At 43.8% G+C, this 26,708-nt stretch overlaps 1 protein-coding gene across 2 annotated transcripts; it reads left to right on the plus strand.

Moving 5' to 3' along the window:
- On the plus strand, nucleotides 1–26,003 carry HAAO (3-hydroxyanthranilate 3,4-dioxygenase). 2 transcript variants are annotated; one of them, XM_028724795.2, is made up of 10 exons: nucleotides 5–274; nucleotides 2,310–2,388; nucleotides 2,932–3,015; nucleotides 3,489–3,595; nucleotides 9,912–10,001; nucleotides 10,468–10,511; nucleotides 15,726–15,871; nucleotides 17,368–17,436; nucleotides 22,137–22,219; nucleotides 24,964–26,003. In XM_028724795.2, exons 1-10 carry the CDS (start codon nucleotides 192–194, stop codon nucleotides 25,040–25,042), a joined length of 864 nt encoding a protein of 287 aa, XP_028580628.2. In that variant the 5' UTR covers nucleotides 5–191; the 3' UTR covers nucleotides 25,043–26,003. The 2 variants fall into 2 exon arrangements, with proteins under 2 accessions (XP_077781666.1, XP_028580628.2); XM_077925540.1 differs by lacking the exon at nucleotides 2,932–3,015 and having other exon boundaries at nucleotides 1–274.
- Nucleotides 26,004–26,708: the final 705 nt, after the last annotated feature.

Here is a 26,708-nt window from a genome sequence, read left to right on the forward strand (position 1 = left end):
TGGAAGATTGAACACAGAGAGATCTGGCATTCTATTGAGAAGGGGGGACAGTCAGAGCAGACACTGCCGCTCCGAAGTAGCTTAGAACCACGTATAGCAGCTCACAAGGGTTGTGCAAAACTTAGTTGGCATGATGTATTGAGCTATGCAAACTCATTTCCTTCCTCCGGCGCACTTTGCTATCAAGAGTCATGGAGAAGATGCTTGTGAACGTAAAGAAATGGGTAGAAGAAAACAGAGCTGCCTTCTTGCCTCCAGTATGCAATAAGCTCATGTAAGTTAATGGGTTTGTGTGTGGTGGTTTTTTTTAATGGAACATGTGCAGAATTTTCTCCTGCTCTTGAGGGTCGGACTCAATGCAATGGCTTACAAGAAAGAAGATTCTGACAAAACATCATGAAAAACTTCTGACAGTGAGAGCTGTTCGGCAGTGGAACAGACTCACATGAGAAGTGGTGAATTCTCCTTTCTTGGGGGTTTTTAAGCAGAGGTTGGATGGCCATCTGCCATGGATGCTTTAGCTGAGATTCCTGCATTGCAGGGGGTTGGACTAGATGACCTGTGGGGTCCCTTCCAACTCGAAGATTCTAGGATTCTATAATTCGCTGTTCTATGTTTCGTTGAAAACAAAATGTTGTTTTTCAATTCTTATGCAAATTAAAGAGGAGAGGAAAGTCATGGCTCAGTAGAGCAGCAATGCTTTGCATACCAAGAGTTCCAGGTGCAGCGTCTGGCATCTTCAGGTAACACTGGAAGATTCCTTTGTCTGAAACCCTGGAGGACCACTTCCAGTCAGTGTAGACAGTACTGAGTGGTCTGATTCGGTACAAGGCTATGCTCCTTGAGTGAAATACTGTATATGTCTGTCAAAGGTCTTCAATGTCTGGCCGAAACAGAAGCAATCAAACCTAAAGGCTGTTTTGCAGATTAAAAGCCATAGTTTTCAACATTAAATACACAGTAGTTCTTGATAATAAACATGCTTTGTAGTCTTTGTGGCATTCACAGATGCACTGATAATAAACTTGTTGTATGCCTGTGGACAGCAGGTTGTAAGAGTGTACAACACTCCACAAATAGTATTTTTCACACCTTAAAATAAAACACAGGTTCATAATAATAATAATAATAATAATTTATTATTTATACCCTGCCCATCTGGCTGGGCTTCCCCAGACACTCTGGGCGGCTTCCAACAAAATATTAAAATACAGTAATGCATCAAACATTAAAAGCTTCCCTAAACAGGGCTGCCTTCAGATGTCTTCTAAAAGTCTGGTAGTTGTTGTTCTCTTTGACATCTGGTGGGAGGGCGTTCCACAGGGTGCCACCACCAAGAAGGCCCTCTGCCTGGTTCTCCGTAACTTGGCTTCTCACAGTGAGGGAACCGCCAGAAGGCCCTCGGCACTGGACCTCAGTGTCTGGGTAGAACGATGGGGGTGGAGACGCTCCTTCAGATATACTGGACAGAGGCTGTTTTGAGAAGAACTCCAGGTTTTGAAGAAGCAAGTTATATAACTGGGAAACATGTTTGAGTTTTCCAGGCACCAAGAGGGTGGGAATAACATATCATAATCAAAGTGCAACAACAATTTTAGGATAGCTCAGAGGTGGGCTGTGCAACCACTTCAGACTCAAGAAGATATGGGATGATTCAGCTTGAATCTGAATTGAATTGAAGCCACTCCGACTTTCTCTGAGTAAATTGGGAGTGATTTGAGCCCAATTGGAGCTTGGAACTCTGTCTAAGCTTGGCTGCCTGCCCCCCCCCCCCCCCAGTGTTGCAAAACACCATATTAGGTGGATGCCAGTTTGGGAAGTTGTACTTTGCTCACTGAGAGCTCTATCTCCCAACCCAGATCTAAAGTCTCATTGAACACTTTCCAATCACAGTGCTTGGAGAGAGGGATGGTGAAAACTCAGCTCTCACTGGCTTCATTCATTTGCAAGCTCCCTCTCTGAATGTTAGAAAGCAGGAATGTGGGAGAAATTTGATTCATTTCTCATGTAGAGGTGAAACTCACTAATTTACACTATTTGAAACAATACACGAGCATCCTTTGAAATTTGAACTTCTCCAAATTTTGCAGTGTAGTTTGTTGACCAAGTAAATTGTATAAAAGTGCACCTGTCAATGAAAATAGCATGCGGATATGCTTTATATCAGGGAAGCCAGCCATGCAAAATTGTGCAAATAGGCAAGGTTGCATACAAAAATGCTGGTTTGAAGAGTCTTTACTCTTTTATCCTTTTATGCCTTAACTTATCATAGGTTTATGTTAAAAATTGGTTTTTTTATTACCCTGCAGGCACCGCTATCAGCTCAATGTAATGTTTGTTGGTGGGCCAAACCAAAGGAAGGATTATCATATTGAAGAAGGAGAAGAGGTAACCCATTGGGAAGTCTTTCATTTAGTGATTTGGGTACAATGTCCTTACATAGGCTTGCACTATCTATGACGCAATGCCCTCTAGATGTTATTGGACTACTACTTCCATCATGCCTGATCATTGGCTACTCTGGCTGGGACTGATAGAGGAGTAGGGGACTGTTATCATTAAGCTATTTTTTTAAAAGCGAGCATCTTAGCCCAGGAATAGGCAAACTTGGCCCTCCAGATGTTTTGGGACTACAACTCCCATCATCCCTAGCAAACAGGACCAGTGGTCAGGGATGATGGGAATCGTAGTCCCAAAACATCTGGAGGGCCGAGTTTGCCTATGCCTGATCTTAGCATTCGTAGCTTGCAGTTTTCCATGTATCCAATAGATGTCAGCATATTCCCTCATATTGAATTTTTAAAACCACAGTTCAGTTTTCCAAAACTGATTGTGTGGGCGCTGCAATATACATGAATCCCTTGCAGACTGTACATATGGCATTGTGATATGCATACTTTAAATTAAGTTTTCCCCTCTCCTACACTGTAGTTGTTCTACCAGCTGGAAGGAGATATGTGCCTGAAGATAATAGAGAATGGAAAACACAAGGATATCTACATTAAAGAAGGAGAGGTAAACATATGCTTGTAAATGTTTAATCGAAAATGGGTGGGGAAAATATGCAGATAAAGCAAGGGTGTATTTGTCATAGTTCTCTCTGCTGAAGAAACAAGCCACATTTTCCATTGACTTGTGGCTTACCTCTTCAGCTATAGGAATGTTTGCATGAAAAGAAAAACAAGCAAACAGAATGAGCTCTGGGTGCTCATGGAGTCCTCCCCTTATCATGTGTATAGCATACCCTCCAACATTTCTCCAATACAACCTCTGTATCCTCCATCCAGACAAGCAAGAGGTATTATCAGAGTTCTAGGACACGTTCCAGCCAGAAAACATTCAGGGGCTGAAACAAGGCCAGTGTATGGCCTGAGGAGAATTCTGAGGGCCAGATAGAGCAGGATTTGGCCCCCACGCCTGAGGTTCCCCACTCCTGTCATGAACTATGGCAACTGTTTCCACTTCCTTTCTTTTCTTTTTCTGGGCAGATGTTCCTCTTACCAGCCAGGATACCACATTCCCCTCAGAGATTCGCAAACACTGTGGGATTGGTTATTGAGAGAAAAAGATTAAAGACTGAAACCGATGGACTCAGGTGAAATATAATCTTCTTAAAACTCTGACTCTATTACCTTGAGCAACTTTGAGAACAATTTTGGTTCAAAAAAAGTGGCATACAAATACTGTAATATAAATATAGTACTTATGCAATATGTAACCTCCCCGGGGCACAAACCCGGGCAGTGTGTATGGAGTTCCTGGGCTGCCCAGATGATAAGACCCCCCCCCCTTTCGGCCTCACTGATGTGGTCCAAAGGAAAGTAGAGCAATATGCTTGGCTGCTGGAGTTACCAGAAGGAGGCGTACAACTGTCTTAGGGCCTCCACTCTGGGTTTGCATAGGGTTTACTCCTTAGCATTTTCTTCTCCCAAACATATCCCACAAGGCAACGAAGGTTTAGGATCAGAGTATCCCTTCTCCTCGATGGGTCACCTTCCCAGGTTGATGAGCCCCATCTGCTCCTCACTTCCTTCAACAGCCCATGCAGAAACCACCTTCTTGACCATTGAACCCTCCACTGGTCGCAGAGCCTGTCTTCACATTCAGGGGAAGTCCCTAACTCACTGAGGGTTTGAGACCCATCAACTACCCTCACCTGGTTTAGCTGGTGTAGCCGCTGTCGCATGCTGGCAGCTTCTAGGAGTCACAGGTGAGATCTGAGTGTAGGATGGAGATCAAAGTGGGACAAACTGATGTTAGGATATTTCCGTTCCACCTTAAGAGGGAGCAGGCTTTGAGAGTCACAGAGTCTGCGCATGTCCTAGTCACAGGATGTTTATGCTTGCTGTTTCCTTTCGATTTCAGTCGGTCGGAGACACTGACACAGAACGGTCATGTTTTCCTTTGTTCTGTTCAACGCTAAATAAAGTCTGTAAATTATGCTCTCTTCTACGGTGCAAGCTTTCTGGCTGTGGTTCTGCTGATAAAGAACAGTGTGCACAAGCCTGGAATGTGGCAATCTATTTCTGAGGCTTCGTGTTGCTAACTGCTGGATCTGCCTGGCTACGGGAGATCGATGGAAGTCCGGCAGCCGGCTTGGGGCCATGATGGACTATATCTCCCTGGCAGTTTCCCAACAACAAGGTTATGGGCCCAGATTCACAGCACCTACAGGAGAGTAAAGCTGCAACAGACTGCGTTTGAGAGGTATGTGAAAAGCGAAAGCAGCGAGAGCGGAGGCTTTTCTGTTTACCTCAACAAGGAGCCTTTGAACTCCGGCAAGGCTTAATTGGCCTGGGAGCCAAGCCAGGGAGTTCGTGATTAATGGGCTGCCGAGATAATAAGTCTTTGAAGGCATAAAGACTTGGGCTCACGTAAAGACCTGAGATGGATCTTTTACAATCCTCAGAAGTAGCTCCGTGTCCACCGAAGTTACATGGGCAGAATTATGAAACCTGGGCAAAATGGTGTGAGAGTTTGCTGCGTCAGTTTAGGGTGTGGCATACCGTGAGTGAGGCCCCCCCAGTTCCTCTGACAGAGAGATGGAAAGCCGATGATTCGAAGGCGATTGACGTAATAGTCTTATCCGTATCTCTTGAGGAAATTAAGACGCTGGCTGGCAACACCACTGCACGTGGAATGTGGTATGCTTTGATGAAAGCTCACAACTCAGTTGTCTCAGCCCAGAGTTTGACTGCATCGGAGGTCCAAGCTGTTTCCCAGAATGCGAGTGTATGCAGGGATGCTGAGGGCACCGGTTGCAAGCTGCAGGGGGAGCAGACTGTGATGTCATCCCAGGCAGCATTCCAGCCTCCAGGGGGAGCCAAGGAGTCAGCAGCTGAGAGCTCTGTTTCTCGTGAGAACCAAGGTCATCGCCTTTGCAGAGGCCGGAAAGGCAAAGGTAAACAGGCGTCTGCAGATGGCCCGAAGCAGAAGGGGGGTGAAGAGCCCACGCCAGTGGAAAACAAGGCTTTGTTAGCTGGCACTGCTTCACCAAAGGCTAGAGGCAAGTCTCATGGCCAGGAGCAGGGGGGCAAGCTGCAAAAGCCCACGCCAGTGGAAGACAAGGCTATGTCTGCTGGCACAGCTTCACCAAAGGCTAAAGGCACGTCTGCTGGCCAGGAGCAGCAGGGGGGCAAGCTGCAAAAGCCCAAGTCAGTGGAAAACAAGGGTTTGCTTGCTGTAAAGACTGCTCCAACAGCCAAAGGCAGGTTTATTATCGATTCAGGTGCCAGCCGCCATATTTCTAAGGATCGCCACCTGTTTATCTCCTTCAAGCCTCAGGAAGGTGAGATCCACCTGGCTGATGGAAGGACGTTGCAAATTGCAGGAGAAGGGACTGTGAAACTTGCAAGTTTGCACACAACCATCAGCGGGGTACTATATGTTCCTGGAGCTGCAAGCAATTTATTGAGCGTCCCGCAGCTTACTGGACGTGGTTTTCAGATTTCCTTCAAGAGGAGCGTCTGTGTCATCAGTAAAGGCAAAGAGGACTATTTGCATGCAAAGTTTGTGGATGGTTTGTTCCATATAACTTATGATGACACTGCTGTTGTATCTAATGCTGATTCTTGTTGTGTTGCACAAACTAACAAAGTTCTTCATGCAGGTTGCATTCATGAAGCGCATCGAAGGTTTGGTCACCTCTCTTGGAAGGCACTGGCCAAGATGCCAGAGGTGGTTGAAGGTTTGAACATCAAACCCTGTAAATATCACATGAAATGTGTATCTTGTGCTGAGAACAAGGTGAAGGTTGCTCCAAAAGGCAAAGAGTCTAGCAGGCAGGCTTCCAAGCCCTACCAACTAATGCACGCAGACCTGGTTGGGCCACTTACGCCCTCTTTAGGAGGAGCAAGGTTCTTCATGGTTCTAATTGATTCTTTTTCTAGGTACATTCATGTGTTTTTGCTCGAACAGAAATCGCAAGCGTTTCCGAAGTTTAAGGCATTCTGTGCTTGGTTGGAGAATGCTCACGGTAAACGTATCGGCTGTCTTTTTACCGATCGGGGCGGGGAATTCACTTCTCAGCAGTTTGAAGCTTTCCTGACTGAGAAGGGAATCCAGCATGACATGTCAACCCCCAGATCGCCATGGATGAATGGGCTTGCGGAGAGAGCAAATCAAACATTGCTGCAAGGAATGAAAACCTTGTTGCATGATGCCAATCTCCCTGATAAGTTTTGGGGGGAGGCTTTGGGGAATCTGGTTTACTCCGTTAATCGCAGATTGTCATCACCCATTGGTTGTACCCCCTATGAGAAGATGTTTGGCAAGAAACCCAACACCAAACACATGAGAATTTTTGGTTCTGACATGTGGGTACGCACCCCACAAACCAACAAGCTTGGGAAGCGTGGGGCACATGGTTTGTTCATGGGGTACGAAAAAGGTGCATACAGGGTATGGATGACTAACTCTAAATCCATAAAGTTCACAAGGAGTGTTGAGTACAATCCTAAGTGGGGGGGGAAATGTGGGAATTTTCCAGAGTTACCCAGAGGAGGATGAAGGTGATGTCAAGCAAGCAGCTAAAGCTGAGGAAGCTGCTGCTGCTGCTGATGATGAGGATGAGGATGAGGATGATGATGATCAGAGTTCGGATTCCAGTTCAGTGGGCGGCGCTGCTGCTGATGTCAGTGAGAGTGATGACACAGCAGACTACAAGAGTGCAAAGGCCTCAGTCAGACCATCTGATGCGTCTGACAATGAACTGGAAGAACCACTGTTCACCATTGGTCACTTTTCTCCTAAGAAAGAGGAGATGAGTCCAGAAGACTTGCGTCTAGTACGTAGGTCTGAAAGGGCGACCAAAGGCAGACCTCCTAAGAGGTATGCTGATGAGTTTGCTAAGACAGCAACTGCTGTTCTTAGTAGCTCAGAGAAGGTGTGGGAACCTTCAAGCTTCAAAGAGGTTCAGGAGTTAACCTCTAAAGATGCTGAGCCTTGGCTTAATGCCATGAAGGCTGAAGTTGATTCCTTGAACAGGAACCAAACTTGGGAGCTGGTACCGGTAGTCCCAGGTATGAGACTGGTTGGCAGCAAATGGGTCTTCAAGGCCAAGACAGACCAAAATGGCAAGGTTGTCAGACACAAAGCCAGATTGGTTGCCAGAGGTTTTTCACAGGTACCAGGACAGGATTACCACGAGACCTACTCACCCACTGTCAAATATGAGAGCATTCGGCTGATGCTCAAGGTCGCTGCGGAGGAGAAACTGCATGTTTCTCATCATGACATTAATACAGCTTTTTTGTACGGGATTTTGAACGAAGAGCTGTTCATGCTTCCACCTGACGGGATGCAGATACAGAAGGGAATGGTCTGTAAACTGCGGAAATCCTTATATGGTCTCAAGCAGAGTGCCAGGTGTTGGAACACAAAACTCACTGAAACGTTGCTTTCTCTAGGTTTTCACCAGGGCAAAGCTGATCCATGTGTGTTTGTCAAGGAGGAGGGGCAAAACAAACTGTATTGTTTATGTTTTGTTGATGATCTTCTGATGTTTTGGAAGAATCAGGCTTTTTATCAAAGCACCCTAGCTCAGCTGAAGGAGCACTTTGACATGAAGGATCTTGGTGAGGTATCCAACTATCTTTCTCTGCAGGTGGAGAAGGACCAAGCAGGTAATTTTCTGGTACACCAAACACAGAAAATTGCTGATGTATTAACCAGGTTGAATTTGGTTGATGCAAACCCAGCAGACACACCGATGGTGACAGGTTACCAGGTAGACAGTACTGCTGAAGCGTTTTCTGACACAACGCTATACAGATGCGTTCTAGGCAAGCTGAATTTCATTGCCAGATGTTCAAGACCTGACATTGCTGTAAGCTGTAATCTGCTTAGCAGACATGCCAACAATCCTACGGTTCAGGATTGGAAAGCTCTGAAGCGCATAGCCCGCTATTTGAAAGGGACTATGCACTACAGGCTGAGGTTCACCAGTCAGAAGACTGGAGGTCTTGAAATCTTTGCAGATGCAAGTTTTGGAAGTGACACCACGGATGGTACGAGCACTTCTGGAGTATGCTACATGTACAACCACTGCCTGTTTGACTGGTTGTGCAAGAAGCAAACAACAGTGAGCCTAAGTTCCTGTGAAGCAGAACTCAATGCTCTGTCATTTTCACTCATGGATTGTGAATGGTTGATGCAACTGTTTAAGGACATCGGGGTTTCTGTGAAATGTCCTATACAAGTGTATCAAGACAATAGATCGTGTTTGGCTTTGCTGAACTCCGAGAGTTGCAAGCAAAGAACCAAGTACTTGCAGATTAAGCTACATCGTGCAAGAGAGTGTATTCAAAAGGGACTGATTCGGGTGTCCTACATGGCAGGAAATGAAATTCCTGCTGATCTGTTGTCTAAGGTTGTTAACAAAGAACAACTTAAGGTTTACACACAGAGGTTGCAATTAGGTGAACCACAGGTACTACAGGTTACACGGAAAGGGGGAGGATGTTAGGATATTTCCGTTCCACCTTAAGAGGGAGCAGGCTTTGAGAGTCACAGAGTCTGCGCATGTCCTAGTCACAGGATGTTTATGCTTGCTGTTTCCTTTCGATTTCAGTCGGTCGGAGACACTGACACAGAACGGTCATGTTTTCCTTTGTTCTGTTCAACGCTAAATAAAGTCTGTAAATTATGCTCTCTTCTACGGTGCAAGCTTTCTGGCTGTGGTTCTGCTGATAAAGAACAGTGTGCACAAGCCTGGAATGTGGCAATCTATTTCTGAGGCTTCGTGTTGCTAACTGCTGGATCTGCCTGGCTACGGGAGATCGATGGAAGTCCGGCAGCCGGCTTGGGGCCATGATGGACTATATCTCCCTGGCAGTTTCCCAACAACAAGGCCATAAAGAGCACAATGTGTGTGTGTGTCCCGCATAGGTACTACCCCTCCTGTAACATCCTACACATCCCGTGAAGCTAACTTCAGTGCTGATAAAGCACCACTGGAGACACACTGCACTGTCTCTCTAGACAGATGGATGCCAACAAGTATGCAATGTGTAGTAAATAACATATTGAGGAAAGAGTCAGTGGGATGGCACATATTTGCACACAGAGGGTCTGGTGTCTCAAGGTTGGGCTGGAAATGTCCTCAGTTTCAAATCCTGGAGATCTTCTGCCCATCAGTGCAGACAATACTGTGCTTAATGACAAGGATGTGCTGCCGTGTATTAGAATTAACTGAAGTCCAATCTAAGCTGAAATCAGATTTCAAGATTCTCACTGGTGCCGAATTTTATTATCCTACCCAGTGCAGATAAGTTCAAATCAAAGCATTATACGTTTATTTGTTTTTACCAGTGCATAATATTTTGAAACACATTTAGAGAGTAAAATAACACAGCCTTCCATTTTATATGATACAACCGCTTAATGCAGTTCCTCCCCCACCTTTTGATCAGATACTACATTGGAGAATCAACCAATGTCCTTTTTGAGAGATGGTTTTACTGTGAAGACCTTGGCACACAACTTATCCCAATAATCCAAGAGTAAGTTTTCTCCATTTTATTTCATTGGGCTGTATCCAAATAACTTATTCAGAGCTGACCCACTGAAATTAATGGGCCCAAGTTGTTGTTGTTGTTATTATTATTATTATTATTATTATTATTATTATTATTATTAGCTGCTCATCTAACTATCTGACTGGGTTGCCCCAGCCAATCTGGGCAGCTCCAACAAAACACTAAAAACACAATGAAATACCAGCCATTAAAAACTTCCCTGGTGTCTTCTGAAAGTCAAATAGTTGTTTATCTGTTTGACGTCTGTTGGCAGGGCTTTCCACAGGGCAGGTGCCACTACCGAGAAGGCCCTCTGCCTAGTTCCCTGTTGCTTCACTTGTCACAGAGGGAGTGGGAAAGCAAACATGCATTTGTAATGTCGCCCAGACATACAATTTGGTTACCTATATTAGTCTGAAAAGTTTTACTCCTTTAACATTTGTCATTCCAGGTTTTTCAGCTCAAGGCAGTATCAGACTGGAAAACCCAATCCAGGTAATATAAACTGATTTCAGAACCAAAGCAATTATTCAACAAGCAATAATACGGGGGGGGGGGGTGTTTCCCTTAAGGAAAGCTTAATTAACAACAACAAAAACACTATTATTACTGGCTGTACTGGCTGTGCACACATGACACATTCAAAGCTCACAGACCTTGAGAATCCTGGGAACTTTAGTTTACCACTCACAGAGCTACTATTCCCAATCTCAGCACCCTTAACAGTTTTCAGGATTTGGGGATGGCGGTGGATGTGATTTAAATGTATGGTATGTACAGAACCACTGTCTCTCTTTAAACACTGCTCCAAATGAAATAACTTCTTCAGGAGAAATGCTAACTTTCTTCTCTCTTTTTCTGAGACTCTGCCAGAATTAAAGGGTAGAGACAAGAGGGAGATGGATTTAATGCCTAGCTTTCTCTGAGCTTTTCAGGATCTCAAAAACTAAAATACATAGCTTTCTAACAAAGCTTTTCACAAGAAAGAGGAATACTTTGGTCTGGAGTGTTTGTGCTTCCTCTGACAGCTTCAATAAACTTGTGCAAAAGGTTCATGGTGGTTCAGTTCAATTCCCATGGTGAAATATTAGGAGAGCTCTTAGGGATGATTGTTTGCACACAGCCCCACGGAGCGGCTTCCATGGTTAAGAGTATTACAAAGCAAAAGAGGAGCTATTGTGTTTTATATAAGGTGTTTATTCCCGCCCCCCTTAAAAACTCTTAAGTTAAGCCTCCCATATGTTGTTAATATAATAAACAATAACAAAACCACTTGTGTTTATTTCTAGATACAAAGAAGCTAGACTACTTGAAGCCAGTTTGTCTCTTAAGCTTAACACAACAGACAGAGTAGATTAAAAAACGGCAAATGCTATAATTGCATTTTAGCAACAGCCATTGGGTTTTACAGTGGTTTATCCTGGGGGGACACAGGTGGCGCTGTGGGTTAAACCACAGAGCCTAGGACTTGCTGATCAAAAGGTCGGCGATTTGAATCCCTGCGACGGGGTGAGCTCCGTTGCTCGGTCCCTGCTCCTGCCAACCTAGCAGTTTGAAAGCACGTCCAAGTTCAAGTAGATAAATAGGTACTGCTCCAGTGGGAAGGTAAATGGCATTTCCGTGTGCTGCTCTGGTTCACCAGAAGCAACTTAGTCATGCTGGCCACATGACCCAGAAGCTGTACGCCGGCTCCCTCAGCTAATAAAGCGAGATGAGCACCGCAACTCCAGAGTTGGTCACGACTGGACCTAATGGTCAGGGGTCCCTTTACCTTACTATCCCAGGGATGGAGAAGCTGTGAGCCTCCCATATGTTGTTGTCCTCCGGTTCCCATCAGCCCCCAAACAGCAAGGTCAGGGATGATGTGAGCTGTAGTTCAGCAAAACATTTGGAAAGCCATGGGCCCCCCATTCCTGGTTCACCCCTAACTGTGTGCTACACTAGAACTGTTGTTGTTGTTGTTGTTTACTCGTTTAGTCGTGTCCGACTCTTCGTGACCCATGGACCAGAGCACGCCAGACACTTCTGTCCTCCACTGCCTCCCACAGTTTGGTCAAACTCATGCTGGTAGCTTCGAGAACACCATCCAACCATCTCATCCTCTGTCATCCCCTTCTCCTTGTGCCCTCCATCTTTCCCAACATCAGGGTCTTTTCCAGGGAGTCTTCTCTTCTCATGAGGTGGCCAAAGTATTGGAGCCTCAGCTTTAGGCTCTGTCCTTCCAGTGAGCACTCAGGGCTGATTTCCTTAAGAATGGATAGGTTTGATCTTCTTGCAGTCCATGGGACTCTCAAGAGTCTCCTCCAGCACCATTATTCAAAAGCATCAATTCTTCGGCGATCAGCCTTCTTTATGGTCCAGCTCTCACTTCCATACATCACTACTGGGAAAACCATAGCTTTTACTATATGGTCCTTTGTTGGCAAGGTGATGTCTCTACTTTTTAAGATGCTGTCTAGGTTTGTCATTGCTTTTCTCCCAAGGAGCAGGCGTCTCTTAATTTCGTGACTGCTGTCACCATCTGCAGTGATCATGGAGCCCAAGAAAGTAAAATCTCTCACTGCCTCCATTTCTTCCCCTTCTATTTGCCAGGAGGTGATGGGACCAGTGGCCATGAACTTCGTTTTTTTGATGTTGAGCTTCAGACCATATTTTGCGCTCTCCTCTTTCACCCTCATTAAAAGGTTCTTTAATTCCTCCTCACTTTCTGCCATCAAGGTTGTGTCATCTGCATATCTGAGGTTGTTGATAGTTCTTCCAGCAATCTTAATTCCGGCTTGGGATTCATCCAGCCCAGCCTTTCGCATGATGAATTCTGCATATAAGTTAAATAAGCAGGGGGACAATATACAGCCTTGTCGTACTCCTTTCCCAATTTTGAACCAATCAGTTGTTCCATATCCAGTTCTAACTGTAGCTTCTTGTCCCACATAGAGATTTCTCAGGAGACAGATGAGGTGATCGGGCACTCCCATTTCTTTAAGAACTTGCCATAGTTTGCTGTGGTCGACACAGTCAAAGGCTTTTGCATAGTCAATGAAGCAGAAGTAGATGTCTTTCTGGAACTCTCTAGCTTTCTCCATAATCCAGCGCATGTTTGCAATTTGGTCTCTGGTTCCTCTGCCTCTTCTAAATCCAGCTTGCACTTCTGGGAGTTCTCAGTCCACATACTGCTTGTGTTGGCTATTTGCAGTATAGTAACGCTGCAGAGAGCTTGCTGGGGAGACCATGCATTAAAAACGGACTCAAAAATAATTTAAACAAGGTTTTAATTACAAAAACAAACCTCCTTATACACTAAATACATCAACAAACAAACATGACCCAAGCACCAACCCATCCCCCAGGGTTATGGGAGAGCTAGGTGCTGCTCCTTATATACTACACCCAATTTCTGACACAGCTTAATCAGTACAACTCAGCAGCACCTGCTATGTTTCACAGCTGTAAAGCTGGGTCTCATTATTTTGCTCTGGCCCTTGCTCTGGCCCCTTAAAGACATACACATCGGGTGGAACAATGATGAACCTTTACATTTAAAGAAACCATTCAACATTTCCCCTGCGGTTCATCATTGTGGAACAAAAACATAAAGCATATTTTGTACATGTCTTTCATGTGTAACTTTTGGAAGTGCTTTTGTGTCCGCAATTTGATTGTCACCTGGAACATATTGAAATACAATCATTTCGTCAGCAATTAGTTTCTTTACAAACTGCAAATGTAACCTTAAGACTCTAGTGCGCTGCATATTGGTCTCTGAACACAGGATAGCGAGTCCGCTCTGGGAATCAAGGTAAACTTTTACTGGTAGTGTTACTTGCATCTGTAGGTCTGCAAATACATGCAGATACCATTCTACATCATGAGTGGCCTGAACGCATGCACATAATTCACTCTCTGTTGTGGAGAGACAAATAATGGTTTGTGTCTGGGACTTCCATTCAAATGGACAACCGTTATAACAAAACACCATACCAGACACACCCCTGAAATTATTTTGGTCCACTGCATGAGATGCATCGCAGAAAATTTCAAAACCTTTGTCAATACTTTGTCAATGTAAACTGCAACCTATAATGTTTGGTATGTTTAAGGTACATTACCACTCTTTTAAGAGCAGCGAAACATTGCGTAGTGGGCTTTTCCACAAATTTTGCCAGAAAGTGAAAAGCATAAGTTATATCTGGTCTTGAGATTCTTTGAATGAAATTTAGCTTGCCTATAGCAGAACGATACAAAGTTTTGTTAGGAAATAGCTTATATTCACCTGTAAAGGTGAAACCACACACCATAGGCGTTTCCTTCCCATTTGCATTTTCTAAACATAGCATTTCAACAAGATCATCAATTTTTGCAGTTTGATGAACCAGAAAAGATCCATTTTTGCCTTTCTCAATTTGCATGGATAAGTAATTTTTAGCTATGCCTAATTCCACCACATCAAATTTCTTCTGTAACTGTGAAACTACCTCTTCATATTCCTGTTTAGTTTTTGTAGAAATTAACACGTCATATACATACACACATATTTTTGTTACAGAGTTTGCCCTTTCCTTTATAAACACACAATTGTCTGCCTTGCCTTGTGAAAAACCAATATCCAGCAATTCTTTTGCTAAAGTTTGGTGCCAATTCCTTCCACTTTGGTGCAGACCATAAAGGGATTTATTTAATTTGCATACCAAACCTTCAGCGGCGTCTATGCCTTCAGGAATACGCATAAAAATTTGTTCTTTTAAATCTGCAAACAAATATGCAGTTTTTATATCTAAATGATAAACAGAATGTCCACGTTGTGATGCATCTTTTAACAAAAGCTTAACTGTTAAATGTTTTACACTTGGTGAATAACACAAATCATAATCTTCACCTGGAATTTGTTGAAAACCCCTAGCAACTAATCTAGCCTTGTACCTTACAACTTCATTTTTGTCATTCATTTTAACTCTGTAAACCCATTTTGAATCAATGAGTCTCATATCTGTGGTTTGTGGTACAAGAGACCAAGTGTTATGCTCTTTTAAAGAAGCTATCTCGGAGTTCATAGCTTTATACCAATTTACAGCTTGGTGCTTAGGTAATTTCTGAACATCATTGTGGCTTTTTGGCTCAAAAACCTCCTTATTGGCATACACAGTATTAAAATGTTCACCTGCAAAACGTTGTGGCTTCTGCCTCTTTCTATCTGAACGTCTCAGTCCGGAAGGAGAGTCAGACTCCTCAGACTTAATGGGACTAAGTGAACTAAAGGGCAGAGGGTGTTTCAGACTGTTTCAAAACAATCAGGAAATGCAGGGTATTAAATTTGGAAGTGCTGCGTTTTGTTCCATATTGGCCAAGAGAATCCCTAGAAGGCATTTGAACGCACAGTAGGGACGTAATGAGTAGTGGCAGTAAACGTGTCTGCTTAATGTTGTCTGTATTTATGACAAAGCAGGAGTTGAAAGACCTAATGGGTGGCAGGTTTAAAGAAGATGGTGAAGGCAGGAGAAGCAATGGTGCTGTCGTGGACTGTTAGATAATTTGAAATTTGGCCTTGTCCTTTTCTACCCATATGTTTGAATCTTCTGAAACACCAAGCATTAATATGACAATGTCACATGTTCTTGCAATAAGCTTTCTGATGGGCAAACACCTGTCACCACTTTTAAAGCAATCAGAAATATATATCTATCTTTTCTACCTCTAGATTTTCTTTATTTTTAGATGAACTTTTGAAAGAAATGCCTTTCCCATTAAATGAAGCCAAGGTCATGGATCCTTTTTCCTTTCAAGGCTGGCTGAACAATCATCGTGAAGAGATAGATCAGAAGAAATCCTTCAGACTTTTTGGAGACAGCTCTGAAACTGAGGTAGAAAAAACATGAGTACTTTGAAAAGGAGGAGTTGGGTGAATTATTTTTTCAAGTGAACATGCAGCCTCCAGTGTAGAAGTGTTTTTGTATCTTATTCAGGGGCAGAGAATAAATGATAAAAAGGATAATCTAGCCTGAAGATGTCCATTCTCTCTCTCTTCTGTTGGCCTTGGACAAGGATGAGGAATCTCTGCTCAATCTCTGTTGGACTCCCAGTAGATGAAGGCAGCTGTAGTCAAGCCATGTCTGGAAGACTGCAGGTTCCCAAACCCTGAACTAGGAGAAACTCTATAGCAGTTGTATGCCCAACAACCGTTCTAGGGAGCTATACAGATTCCTGCTGATACACAAACTGATTTACACCAGTACTTCTGAGGAACACTGATTTAGTCATCAAGAGACAAAACAAGTGACATTAAATGTGCCTTTTCAGTTAACATTAAACATAAATAAAAATAGATATTTATATAACTTATTCAAAGTGTTGGTGCTGACCTTTAAAGCCCTAAACAGCCTTGGCCCTGTATTCCTGAAGGAGCATCTCAACCCCATCGTTCTGCCCAGATATTGAGGTTCAGCTCTGATGGTCTTCTGGTGGTTCCCTCACTGCAAGAAATGAGGTTACAGGGAACCAGGCAGAGGGCCTTCTCAGTAGTGGCTCTCTCCATGTGGAACGTCCTCCAATCAGATGTCAAGGAGATAAATAACTATACAACTTTTAGAAGACATCTGAAGGCAGCCCTGTTTAGGGAAGTTTTTAATGTTTGATGTTTTATAATGATTTTATATTTGTTGGAAGCCACCCAGAGTGGCTGGGGAAACCTAGCCAGATGGGTGGGAAACAAATAATAAAATTATTATTATTACTATATACCTCTAATAATCAAGTCTGATTTGAGGTGGTTTACAATGCGGGGAAAATCCCCCACATGGATGCATCTTCTATTGATGATGTTGCTTTCCTCACAAAAGTGACCAAAATCAACTTACAAAAACAATAAATCATTAAAACCAAGTGCCCATAGTCTCCAGGAGCTGGGACAAGATGTGCAGAGCATTGCTGCAAAGACCAGTGCCGTCAAGGTTAACCATTGGGATCTGCCCCTAACTTCTAAACAGGGATTAAGAGGAATGAGAAGAGAAAAATAAATGAGGAACCACAGCTGTTTGAAGTCCAGAAAAAGATTCCCATTAAGTTCAAGTGCAAGCCTCTGGCGAAAGGAAAACTCACTGTCTGTCCCAAGAGTGGTGTGCGCTATGGATAAAAGCACAAAGCTATTAGTGGGAGGATCAGAAGAGTACAGGAGCATAGACCATAGAGGTGAAGAGAGAGAAATGTGTAGATGTGATCTGTTACATTTTGTTTTTACATTCTAGTATACAAAGCCTTTGGCAAGGTTAATGCATCTTCTCACAATTTCCGTTAAATAATTTTACATTGACACAAATGTTTCTCATAATAACACATTGAATTTTCTTGGTTTGTTGCCCAGGTTATAATTTTTGGACCAGGAATAACCAAAGAGGGAGGAAAGAATGCAGATGTATGGCTATGGCAGCTGGTATGTGATGCTAGTTCCATTTCACACTAACTATGTAGGTAGGGTAAAAAGGTAAATGACCCCTGGAAGGTTAAGTCCAGTCAAAGGCGACTGTGGGGTGCAGCGCTGATCTCACTTCAGGCAGAGGGAGCCGGTGTTTCAGCACTGGCAATACTGTATTTTTCGCTCTGTAAGACACACTTTTCCCCCTCCAAAAATTAAGGGGAAATGTGTGTGTGTCTTATGGAGTGAATGGCTTCGCGTTGCTTTTGCTGAAGCCTGGAGAATGAGAGGGGTCGGTGCACACCGGCCCCTCTCGCTCTCCAGGCTTCAGGGATAGCTGCCCAAAGCCTCCGGAGTGCAGCAGGAACTCCCACTGCACTCTGGAGGCTTCGTGTTGCTTTCGCTGAAGGCAGGAGAGCAAGATTCTCCTGGCTTCAGGGATAGCCGCAGCGGGAGGAGAAATGGAAGGGGCTCCGCTTCTCCTTCCGCTTTGCTGAAGGGGCGCTGTGCAGAGAGGGAGAGAATTTTTTTTTCTTGTTCTCCCCCTCTAAAACTAGGTGCATCTTATGGTCGGGTGCATTCTATAGAGCGAAAAATACGGTAATTCTTCCATCGAACAAGCAATGGAAATAAATGAGGTGTGTGCAATGAGCATAAGTGGCTCAACAGGTAGGATAGAACTGCTATGGTAGCTTCTGGGGTAGCCAGTTGCTTATCTGGAGGGAGAGCAGCAAGGTGACATAGAGGCTGGCATGCTGCAAAGCCAATCCAGTGTTTGGCCATGTCTCCCCCAACCCTACCCCACAGCCTTGTCCCTTTTCCTCCTGGCAAGCAATAACAACATACTTGTCAGAAAGCAAGCATAGCTGCTCTGCCCCACTCTGTGAAGCCTCCATGGTCAGAGGATCCAGCTGTGGGTTCGAGTTTGGCTCAGGAGAAAAGTCTTTCACTCCAGGGGTTACAGACGATGTTGGGACACCCTCATCAACGCTGCAGTTGGACTGAGGCAGTGGGGTTCACCCATGGATTCCTCAGCAGTTTCTGAACCTAGTCCACTGTTGATGCTGGCTATGCCTCAGTTTAAGAATATATGATGATTATTGCTGGATCTTGTCAAAAGTCCTTATAGCCCAGTTGTCCCATTGGCAGCCCACAAGCACAACCTGAGTGTAAAAGCATTCTCCCTACCTGCCCACTTGAAATAGTTCTGCTCATGCAAGACCTCCATTAGTCCTCACAGGAATGAAATGGCTCACAGAGCATCATTCTTACAAGAAAGATATGAACCCTTTTTAGTAGTGTATTCATGGTTTTCCTTGTAGTAATGTCAGTCTGGAGGAGACTCTTGAGAGTCCTATGGACTGCAAGAAGATCAAACCTATCCATTCTGAAGGAAATCAGCCCTGAGTGCTCACTGGAAGGACAGATCCTGAAGCTGAGGCTCCAATACTTTGGCCACTTCATGAGAAGAGAAGACTCCCTGGAAAAAACCCTGATGTTGGGAAACAGTGAGGGCACAAGGAGAAGGGGACGACAGAGGACCGGATGGTTGGACAGTGTTCTCGAAGCTATCAGCATATTTTTGACCAAACTGCAGGAGGCAGTGGAAGACAGGCGTGCCTGGCATGCTCTGGTCCATGGAGTCACGAAGAGTCGGACACAACTAAACGACTAAACAACAACACAATGTCAATCTAGTCCCTGTTGGCTTGGTGAGCAACTTTTCAGGTCCTGGAAAGTATTTCAAGGATTTGAGGGGAAGACTGAAAAAATACTTTGAACAACCAAGTGCTGTATTTTCAGGCTGACATATCTGTCAGCACACTGCTAGCTTAGTTGATTAACAATGCCACAGAAGTGGGTCGCCTCAAGACAGCTTCATTATGTGGAGCTGTGGGCTGCAAAACTCAGTCTGATTGCTACTCCTCACAGTGCATCTGTACTGGGTAGCAGGGGAGTTTTTCTGTTGGCTTTACTATGGAGGTTAAGCCTCACTCAGTTTGTTTGTTTTTTTATTTCAAATCAAATAGTTCCACAAATGAAAAGGTCAGCTATCACTACAAAATTCCAGGGAGAGGTGAATAGCTTTCCCCCAAAATTCTACATCGACTCACATTATTGGTCTCAATTCTCCCCCCGCCCTGCAAGTAATGAGCCCTAAACTGATCAAAACAAAGGAGAAACTTTTCACTGCATACTAGGTTTGCACAACCAGTTTTTCAGTTTTTCTCAGCCAACGGGGGCATACGAATAGAATAGAATAGAATAGAATAGATTCTTTATTGTCATTACACAAGTGCAACATTGCACAAGTGCAACGAAATTGGATGCCATCCCTTAAAAACAACAAAAGCAAAACAACAACAACAACCAAACAAACCACATTCCAGCCACACCCACACCAACACCCATCAAACTCCCAGGTCACACTATCGATTTACAGCATTCAAAAAGGCCACAGCTCTTGGATAGAAACTGTTTTTCAGTCTATTTGTCCTTGACTTGATGTTTCTATATCTCCTGCCAGAAGGCAGTAGTGCAAACAGACTGTGTCCCGGGTGAGATGAATCCTGCAGGATGTTGTTTGCTTTCCTAAGACAACGGGAACCGTACAGTTCTTCCAAAGATGGGAGAGGATGACCAATAATCCTTTGGGCTGTGGTTATGACCTTCTGGAGCACCTTCCTCTCCCTAGCTGTACAACTGGAGAACCAAGCACAAATACAGTATGTAAGAATGCTCTCTATGGAGCCTCGGTAGAAGGACACCAGCAGTCTCTCACTCAGATTGTTCTTCTTTAAAAGTCTGAGGAAATAAATTCTCTGCTGGGCCTTCTTCACCAGAGCAGTGGTATTTGCGCTCCAAGTCATGCCCTGATCGATAGTTACTCCCAAAAACCTGAATTCCGCCACCCTCTCCACCCGTTCCCCGTTGATATACAAGGGCTGAATGTCCGCCTTTTTTTCCCTGTAATCCACCACCAATTCCTTGGTCTTAGCCGTATTAAGAGCCAGATTGTTCTCTCCACACCAAACACAGAGCCGCTCCACCTCGTCCCGATAGGCGGACTCATCCCCTCCTGAAATGAGCCCTACCACCGTAGTGTCATCAGCAAACTTGATGATTTTGTTGCTGGAATAGATGGCTGTACAGTCATACGTATAGAGAGCATAGAGCAGGGGACTCAACACACAACCCTGTGGTGAGCCGGTGTTAAGGCTAAGGGCTGTGGACATATGTGACCCTACTCTAACCCTCTGAGAACGTTCTGACAAAAAATCCAAAACCCAGAGACAGGTGGAGTTGGAGAGTCCAATCGCCTCTAGCTTGGACACCAGTCTATGGGGGAGGATAGTGTTAAAAGCAGAGCTAAAATCCACAAACAGCAGCCTCACATAACTCCCCGGCTGCTCCAGATGGGACAGAGCAGCATGGAGAGTGGTGGTGATAGCGTCTTCTGTGGATCTATTTGCCCTGTATGCAAACTGGTAGTTGTCAAAAGTTGATGGAAGACAGGAAATAATGTGACGGCGCACCAGTTTCTCAAAACACTTCATGATGATTGGAGTCAGTGCAACTGGTCTGTAGTCATTCAAACTACTGATTGTGGATTTTTTAGGCAGAGGGACAATAGTTGACGACTTCAGGCAGGGTGGGACAATAGACTGGTGTAAGGACTTATTGAAGATCTTAGTAAAGACCCTCGCCAGCTGATCCGCACAGCCCTTCAACACCTTTCCAGTGATGCCATCAGGTCCAGCCGCCTTCCTCGGATTCGCCATCCTCAATACCTGTCTCACCTCATGCTCCTCTACCGTGAAAGAAGAACTTGATGTGGAGCGTGTGTGAGAGTGGGTTTTTGTTGTTGTTGTTTTTGTTTGTTTTGGTAATGTACAATATAAGTAAACAAATTTAAAGTTACGAAATTTCAATCCATGTGAAAAATTCAAATTAAATAATTACATGAACTGGGATTGAAGGGGGTGTGGAATCTTTTTTATGTTAGCTAAAAGGGGACATGTATTGAAAAAAGTTGAAAAACACTGTAGTAAATGAAACATCTTCCACCAGCAGCCAAATCTAGGTTCTTGTCCCAACGACCATTCAGTTTATTCAGGTCCCAGAAAGAGGAGAACCAAGAATGTCTATCAAGCCTGTGGCATATAGTTGTTAATGACTGGTTTGGGCCACAAGCCCTGCTATTACAGTACAGTGGTACCTCGCAAGACGAATGCCTCGCAAGACGGAAAACTCGCAAGACGAAAGGGTTTTTTGTTTTTTGAGCTGCTTCGCAAGACGATTTTCCCTATGGGCTTGCTTCGCAAGACAGAAACATCTTGCAAGTTTGTTTCCTTTTTCTTAACACCGTTAATACAGTTGCGACTTAACTTCGAGGAGCAACTCATAGCACGCGGCGTGGTAGCCTTTTTTGAGGTTTTTGAAGACTTTGGTGATTTTTGAAGCTTTTCCAAATCTTTTCCGACACCGTGCTTCGCAAGACGAAAAAAATCGCAAGACGACAAAACTCGCGGAACGAATAAATTCCGTCTTGCGAGGCACCACTGTATTAATTGACTTGTTTATTACCCGGATCACTAGATTACTGATGATTTGGTTAGAATGACTGATTAGTTCATTAAGATATACTTCCTAGTTTGTGGCTGCTAATGACAGTCCAGGAAGAATTAAAAGCCTGTCTTTTGTTCCTGCCTTTTCAGGAAGGAACATCTGTTGTTACTGCTGACAGTAATACCCTGTGTCTAGCAAATGGAGACAGCCTTCTCATCCCAGAACAGACTGCGTAAGTATACAACAGTATGTGAGATTGGCCACCTTTTGCAAATGACCACCTCCTCTCACCCAGGTATTGGTACATCACTGCTCCTTCTGCTTTCTATTAATGGAAAATTCATTTAGTTTCTACACCAGGGGTAGCAATTATTTATTTATTTTGCTGAACTACAGCTCCCATCCTTCCTAACCATGATAACTGAAGCTGGTGGACATTTTTCAACAACATCTGAAGGACACCATATTGGCTACCTCTGTTTGTGTGTAGTGGCACCAGTATTTTGTAACACTGTTCCTACTGAAATCAGACAGGTGCTGTCATTTTGATATTTTTGATACCAAAAGATATTTTGTTTCACCAGGTCTTCTCAGAGAATTTATTTGTTTCACTGTTGGCTATTTCCCCTGTACAGTCGTACCTTGGAAGTCGAACGGAATCCATTACGAAAGTCCATTTGACTTCCAAAATGTTCAGAAACCAAGGCACTGCTTCCGATTGGCTTCAGGAAGCTCCTACAGCCAATCAGAAGCCATAGAACCCATGCTGGATGTTTGGGTTCCAAAGAACATTTCCAAACTGGAACCACTCACTTCCGGGTTTGCGGCGTTCGGGAGCCAAAACATTCGAGTTGCAAGGCATTCGATTTCTGAGGTACGACTGTATTTTAAAGATTTAAATATACACCATTTTTTTATATAATTATTGAGTTTGTGGTCCTAAGATCTATGGGTATAGGGTGGTATGCAAATTTAATAAATAAATACAATAAAATAAAATAAACATATTTGCAATTTATTTATTAAAATGATTGCTTAATGGGACATTCTTCAGAGTGACGATAGACAAGTCCGCTCACCATCTCGATGTGGCAGCATTGTGAGATGGCAGAGGCTCTTCTAAGACCCTCAAAACGATGAGGGATTTGAGGATGGTGTCCTGCCCTGATAGGTGGCCTGGGCTACCTATCACGAGCCAGATCCTAGCCTGCACCAGGAATTGGCAAACGGGGGTGCAGGCTTGGACAATGGGCTGGAGCTGACAGAGCAAGAAGGCTTCCCTCAGGTCTGTGCCCAGGCCATTTAAACAGCCTCCACTTGGAGCCCTACCTTGCTTTTCATCACTGGGTTCCTCTCATCAAGTCCATTGCTGGAGCGTCAGATTGGCTGCTTCACTTGCCCCAGTGGAGTCATGATAGCCAAATGTTTTGTGAGGGTTCTTGTTTTGCTTTTTCTAACTTTGTTCCACAAGTCAAATACAAAGCATGAGATTTTGGCTGCAATACACATTTACATCAGAGTAAACCTCACTGATATGAGTGGGGATTTCTTCTGAGTGGTATAGGTTTGTCTCAAACTAAGCATTCCCACGCTGCCATTCCACTCCTGTTTTCTTGGAATGCTTTTTACCTTTAATCTACTGAACTAGAAAGGTGGCTGTTATGTACTGAGCTGAATAGGATCCAAAAGGCAGCAGTCTCATTGGTCCTAGAACAATAGGATTCAGAATGCAGCAGTCTGATTGGTCCACAGGAGCCACCCAATCCAGCTCCAGGTGGAAGTGAATCCACAACCTGATTGGCCTACAGATGAATTCCAAAATTAGCCAATCATGTGGGGCCCATTGTGTAAATAATGTATATAAAGCAGACATTCTGGCAGAACTTCCATTCCTCCTCACCACTATGAGCTGAATAAAGAGTATGAAATCCACTCTCGACGCCGAGTATATTTCAGTGGCAGTGGTACAGCACCGGAAAGGCAAGGAGGCTTAACTCTGTCCCATATTCAGGAGGACCACTGGCTTTCAGGTTCCTGTCCCATGCCCTAATAATTTGTGACCCACACACCATAGATTGCTTTCCTATTTACAATTAATGTGCTCCATATGTTTTACAGTTGGTAGAGCCCGGCTCTATGATGGGGAATTGACACCTAGGGTCTCATTGCTATGAACTGCATTGAATCCCCCCCATATGTTTAATCTACTCAAATCCCTGGTGAGATGTTCATTCTCAGTCATGACAGTCCAGTCTCATTACAACAATCTAATGCTTCCACTTATTTTGGCAACACTCTGTATAGCTGACTGCTCAATTAAGCAATGACATTTTCCCAAAACTACCATTTTACTTCTTTCCATTCTGCTAGTTAAAGGTAAAGGTAAAGGGACCCCTGACCATTAGGTCCAGTCGTGACCGACTCTGGAGTTGCGGTGCTCATCTCGCTTTATTGGCTGAGGGAGTCGCCATACAGCTTCCGGGTCTTGTGGCCAGCATGACGAAGCCGCTTCTGGCGAACCAGAGCAGCAAATGGAAACGCCATTTACCTTTCCACCGGAGCGGTACCTATTTATCTACTCACACTTTGAGGTGCTTTCGAACTGCAACGGGAGCTCACCCAGTCACGGGCATTTGAACCGCCGACCTTCTGATCGGCAAGTCCTAGGTTCTGTGGTTTAACCCACAGCGCCACCCGTGTCCCTTCTGCTAGTTACCAGTAATTAAATTCAGGAGCAGGAGGTGAAGTGAGAGGCGGAAGGGATTTGGTATTTGGTAAAAAGTGTTCCGCATCCTCAGAAATTCTTCTAGCATTGTCAACAAGCAATGAATAACCTAAAGGGAGAGTTTATTGTTATCGGGCAATGAACGATTAGAGTCAATCTGAAAAGATTAACTGATATGGTTTAAAAAACAGCAGGTTCAGTGGAGGGGAGCGTGTCTGCCATTCAGTCCCATTCTCTGTTTTGTTTTGAAGGTTCCAGTGGAAGAGAGCTGAAGGATCCATTGCTCTTTCCATTATTCAGGATCCTGCACGGAAAAGACCCTATACCTGAGTTCCTGGCAAGACAATTTAATAAAAGACTGATAAAATGTTTTATGTGAGCACTGCAATCGAAGAAGAAGAAGAAGAAGAAGAAGAAGAAGAAGAAGAAGAAGAAGAAGAAGAAGAAGAAGAAAAAGAAGAGATTCATTAATCTTGAATCCACACATCTAAAACTATATGACACCACTTTAAACAGTCATAGATTTCCCCAAATAATCCTAGGAATGGTAGTTTTTTAAAGTTGCCACAGCTCCCTAGGAAGAGGGATTGATTGTCAGATGACTCTGGAATTGTAGCTCTGGGAAGGAATAGGAGAGTTTACAAGCAGCTCTCAGCACCCTTAATAAACTACAGGGCAACTGATATGACTTTTCATATGTGGTGGGCATGTGAGCTGTTACAACCATTCTGGGAAAGAGTATGTACAGAAATAAGCAAAATCACGGATCAGGACATATAATGTAATCCAAGCCTAGGCTTATTAACAGATATTCAACTTAATTTGTTATACAAGGAACTTATTGATTTTCTTCTGGTGGCTGCACAATTACTCATAGCAAAGTAATTGATCGCCTACACATCAGACAATGGGGTGGGGGGAATGGACAATTGCTTTGTCCGAAAAACTAACAAAGAGAGTACATGTCTGAAAAGGCATCTGATCTGGATAATTTTGTTGAAATATGTTACCCCTTTATGAAATATTCACATGGACTTATGGGGAAATCTAACTCATTAGTCTTCTGTTCCAGGGAGAGGTGGTGGGAATGGGGAAAACCAATTGTTCTGTTAATGTTTATATTTTTCGAAAGCGATAACAATTTTTTTAAAATAAAAATGGAATAAAAATAAACAACAACTCCAAGATTTTAGGGGTGGGGGGAGCCATGGCTGTTTAAAGTGGCATCATAGTAATTTAAATGCATGGTGTGAATGTGGCCTAAGACAAAATAAAACATATTTCAGTGTTCCACTAGGAGTGAGGTCTTGCAACATGAATGCCTAGTTGCTATATATAACACAGTGCCAGAACTCTTGAACAGACTTGCATCACCCACAACACCAGATTTAATTTTAAAAGTTGGCAGGTGTCAGTATATAGGTAGAAAAATTCAGTTTCGGAATTCTTAGTGCTGAAAGGGATGGAGTGGGGTGAGGGGAAGGATCTGGACAGTCTGAGCCAGTGGTTCATAGATCCCACTCAAAAAAGCCAAAAGGAGCTGTGTAATAGGAAGCTGAATTGATGGCTTGAAACATAAGTTTTGATTAAAGAAACTATGGCAGTAGTTTTGAAAGTAGAGAAAATGAGAGCAAGTGATATATAGAACCAGTGAATTCTTTTTGATTAACCAAGAAATCGACACATTGTGCATAACAACACTTGCCCACCGTTCTCTATAAACCCAAGCTCCTCATGTTTCAAGTGTTCCTAAATGATTGACTTTGCAGAATACAGTGAGCAAAAATCTCCCCTTTCATGCTGATTCGACTGCTATCCTATATTGCAGCCAAAATAGTCCAGGCCATTTTGAACCCACTTACCCCCCTCTATCTTGGACCATTACACCACAGAATATAGCATATTTGAAAGAAAGGAAAACACAAGAAAGGTTGACAAGCTGAGGGGGAACAGAATAAATATTTATTCTTTGCAGGAAGGCAGAATCTTGAGGTGA

Source organism: Podarcis muralis, chromosome 3 (genome assembly GCF_964188315.1).
Source record: "Podarcis muralis chromosome 3, rPodMur119.hap1.1, whole genome shotgun sequence".
Lineage (NCBI taxonomy): Eukaryota > Metazoa > Chordata > Lepidosauria > Squamata > Lacertidae > Podarcis > Podarcis muralis.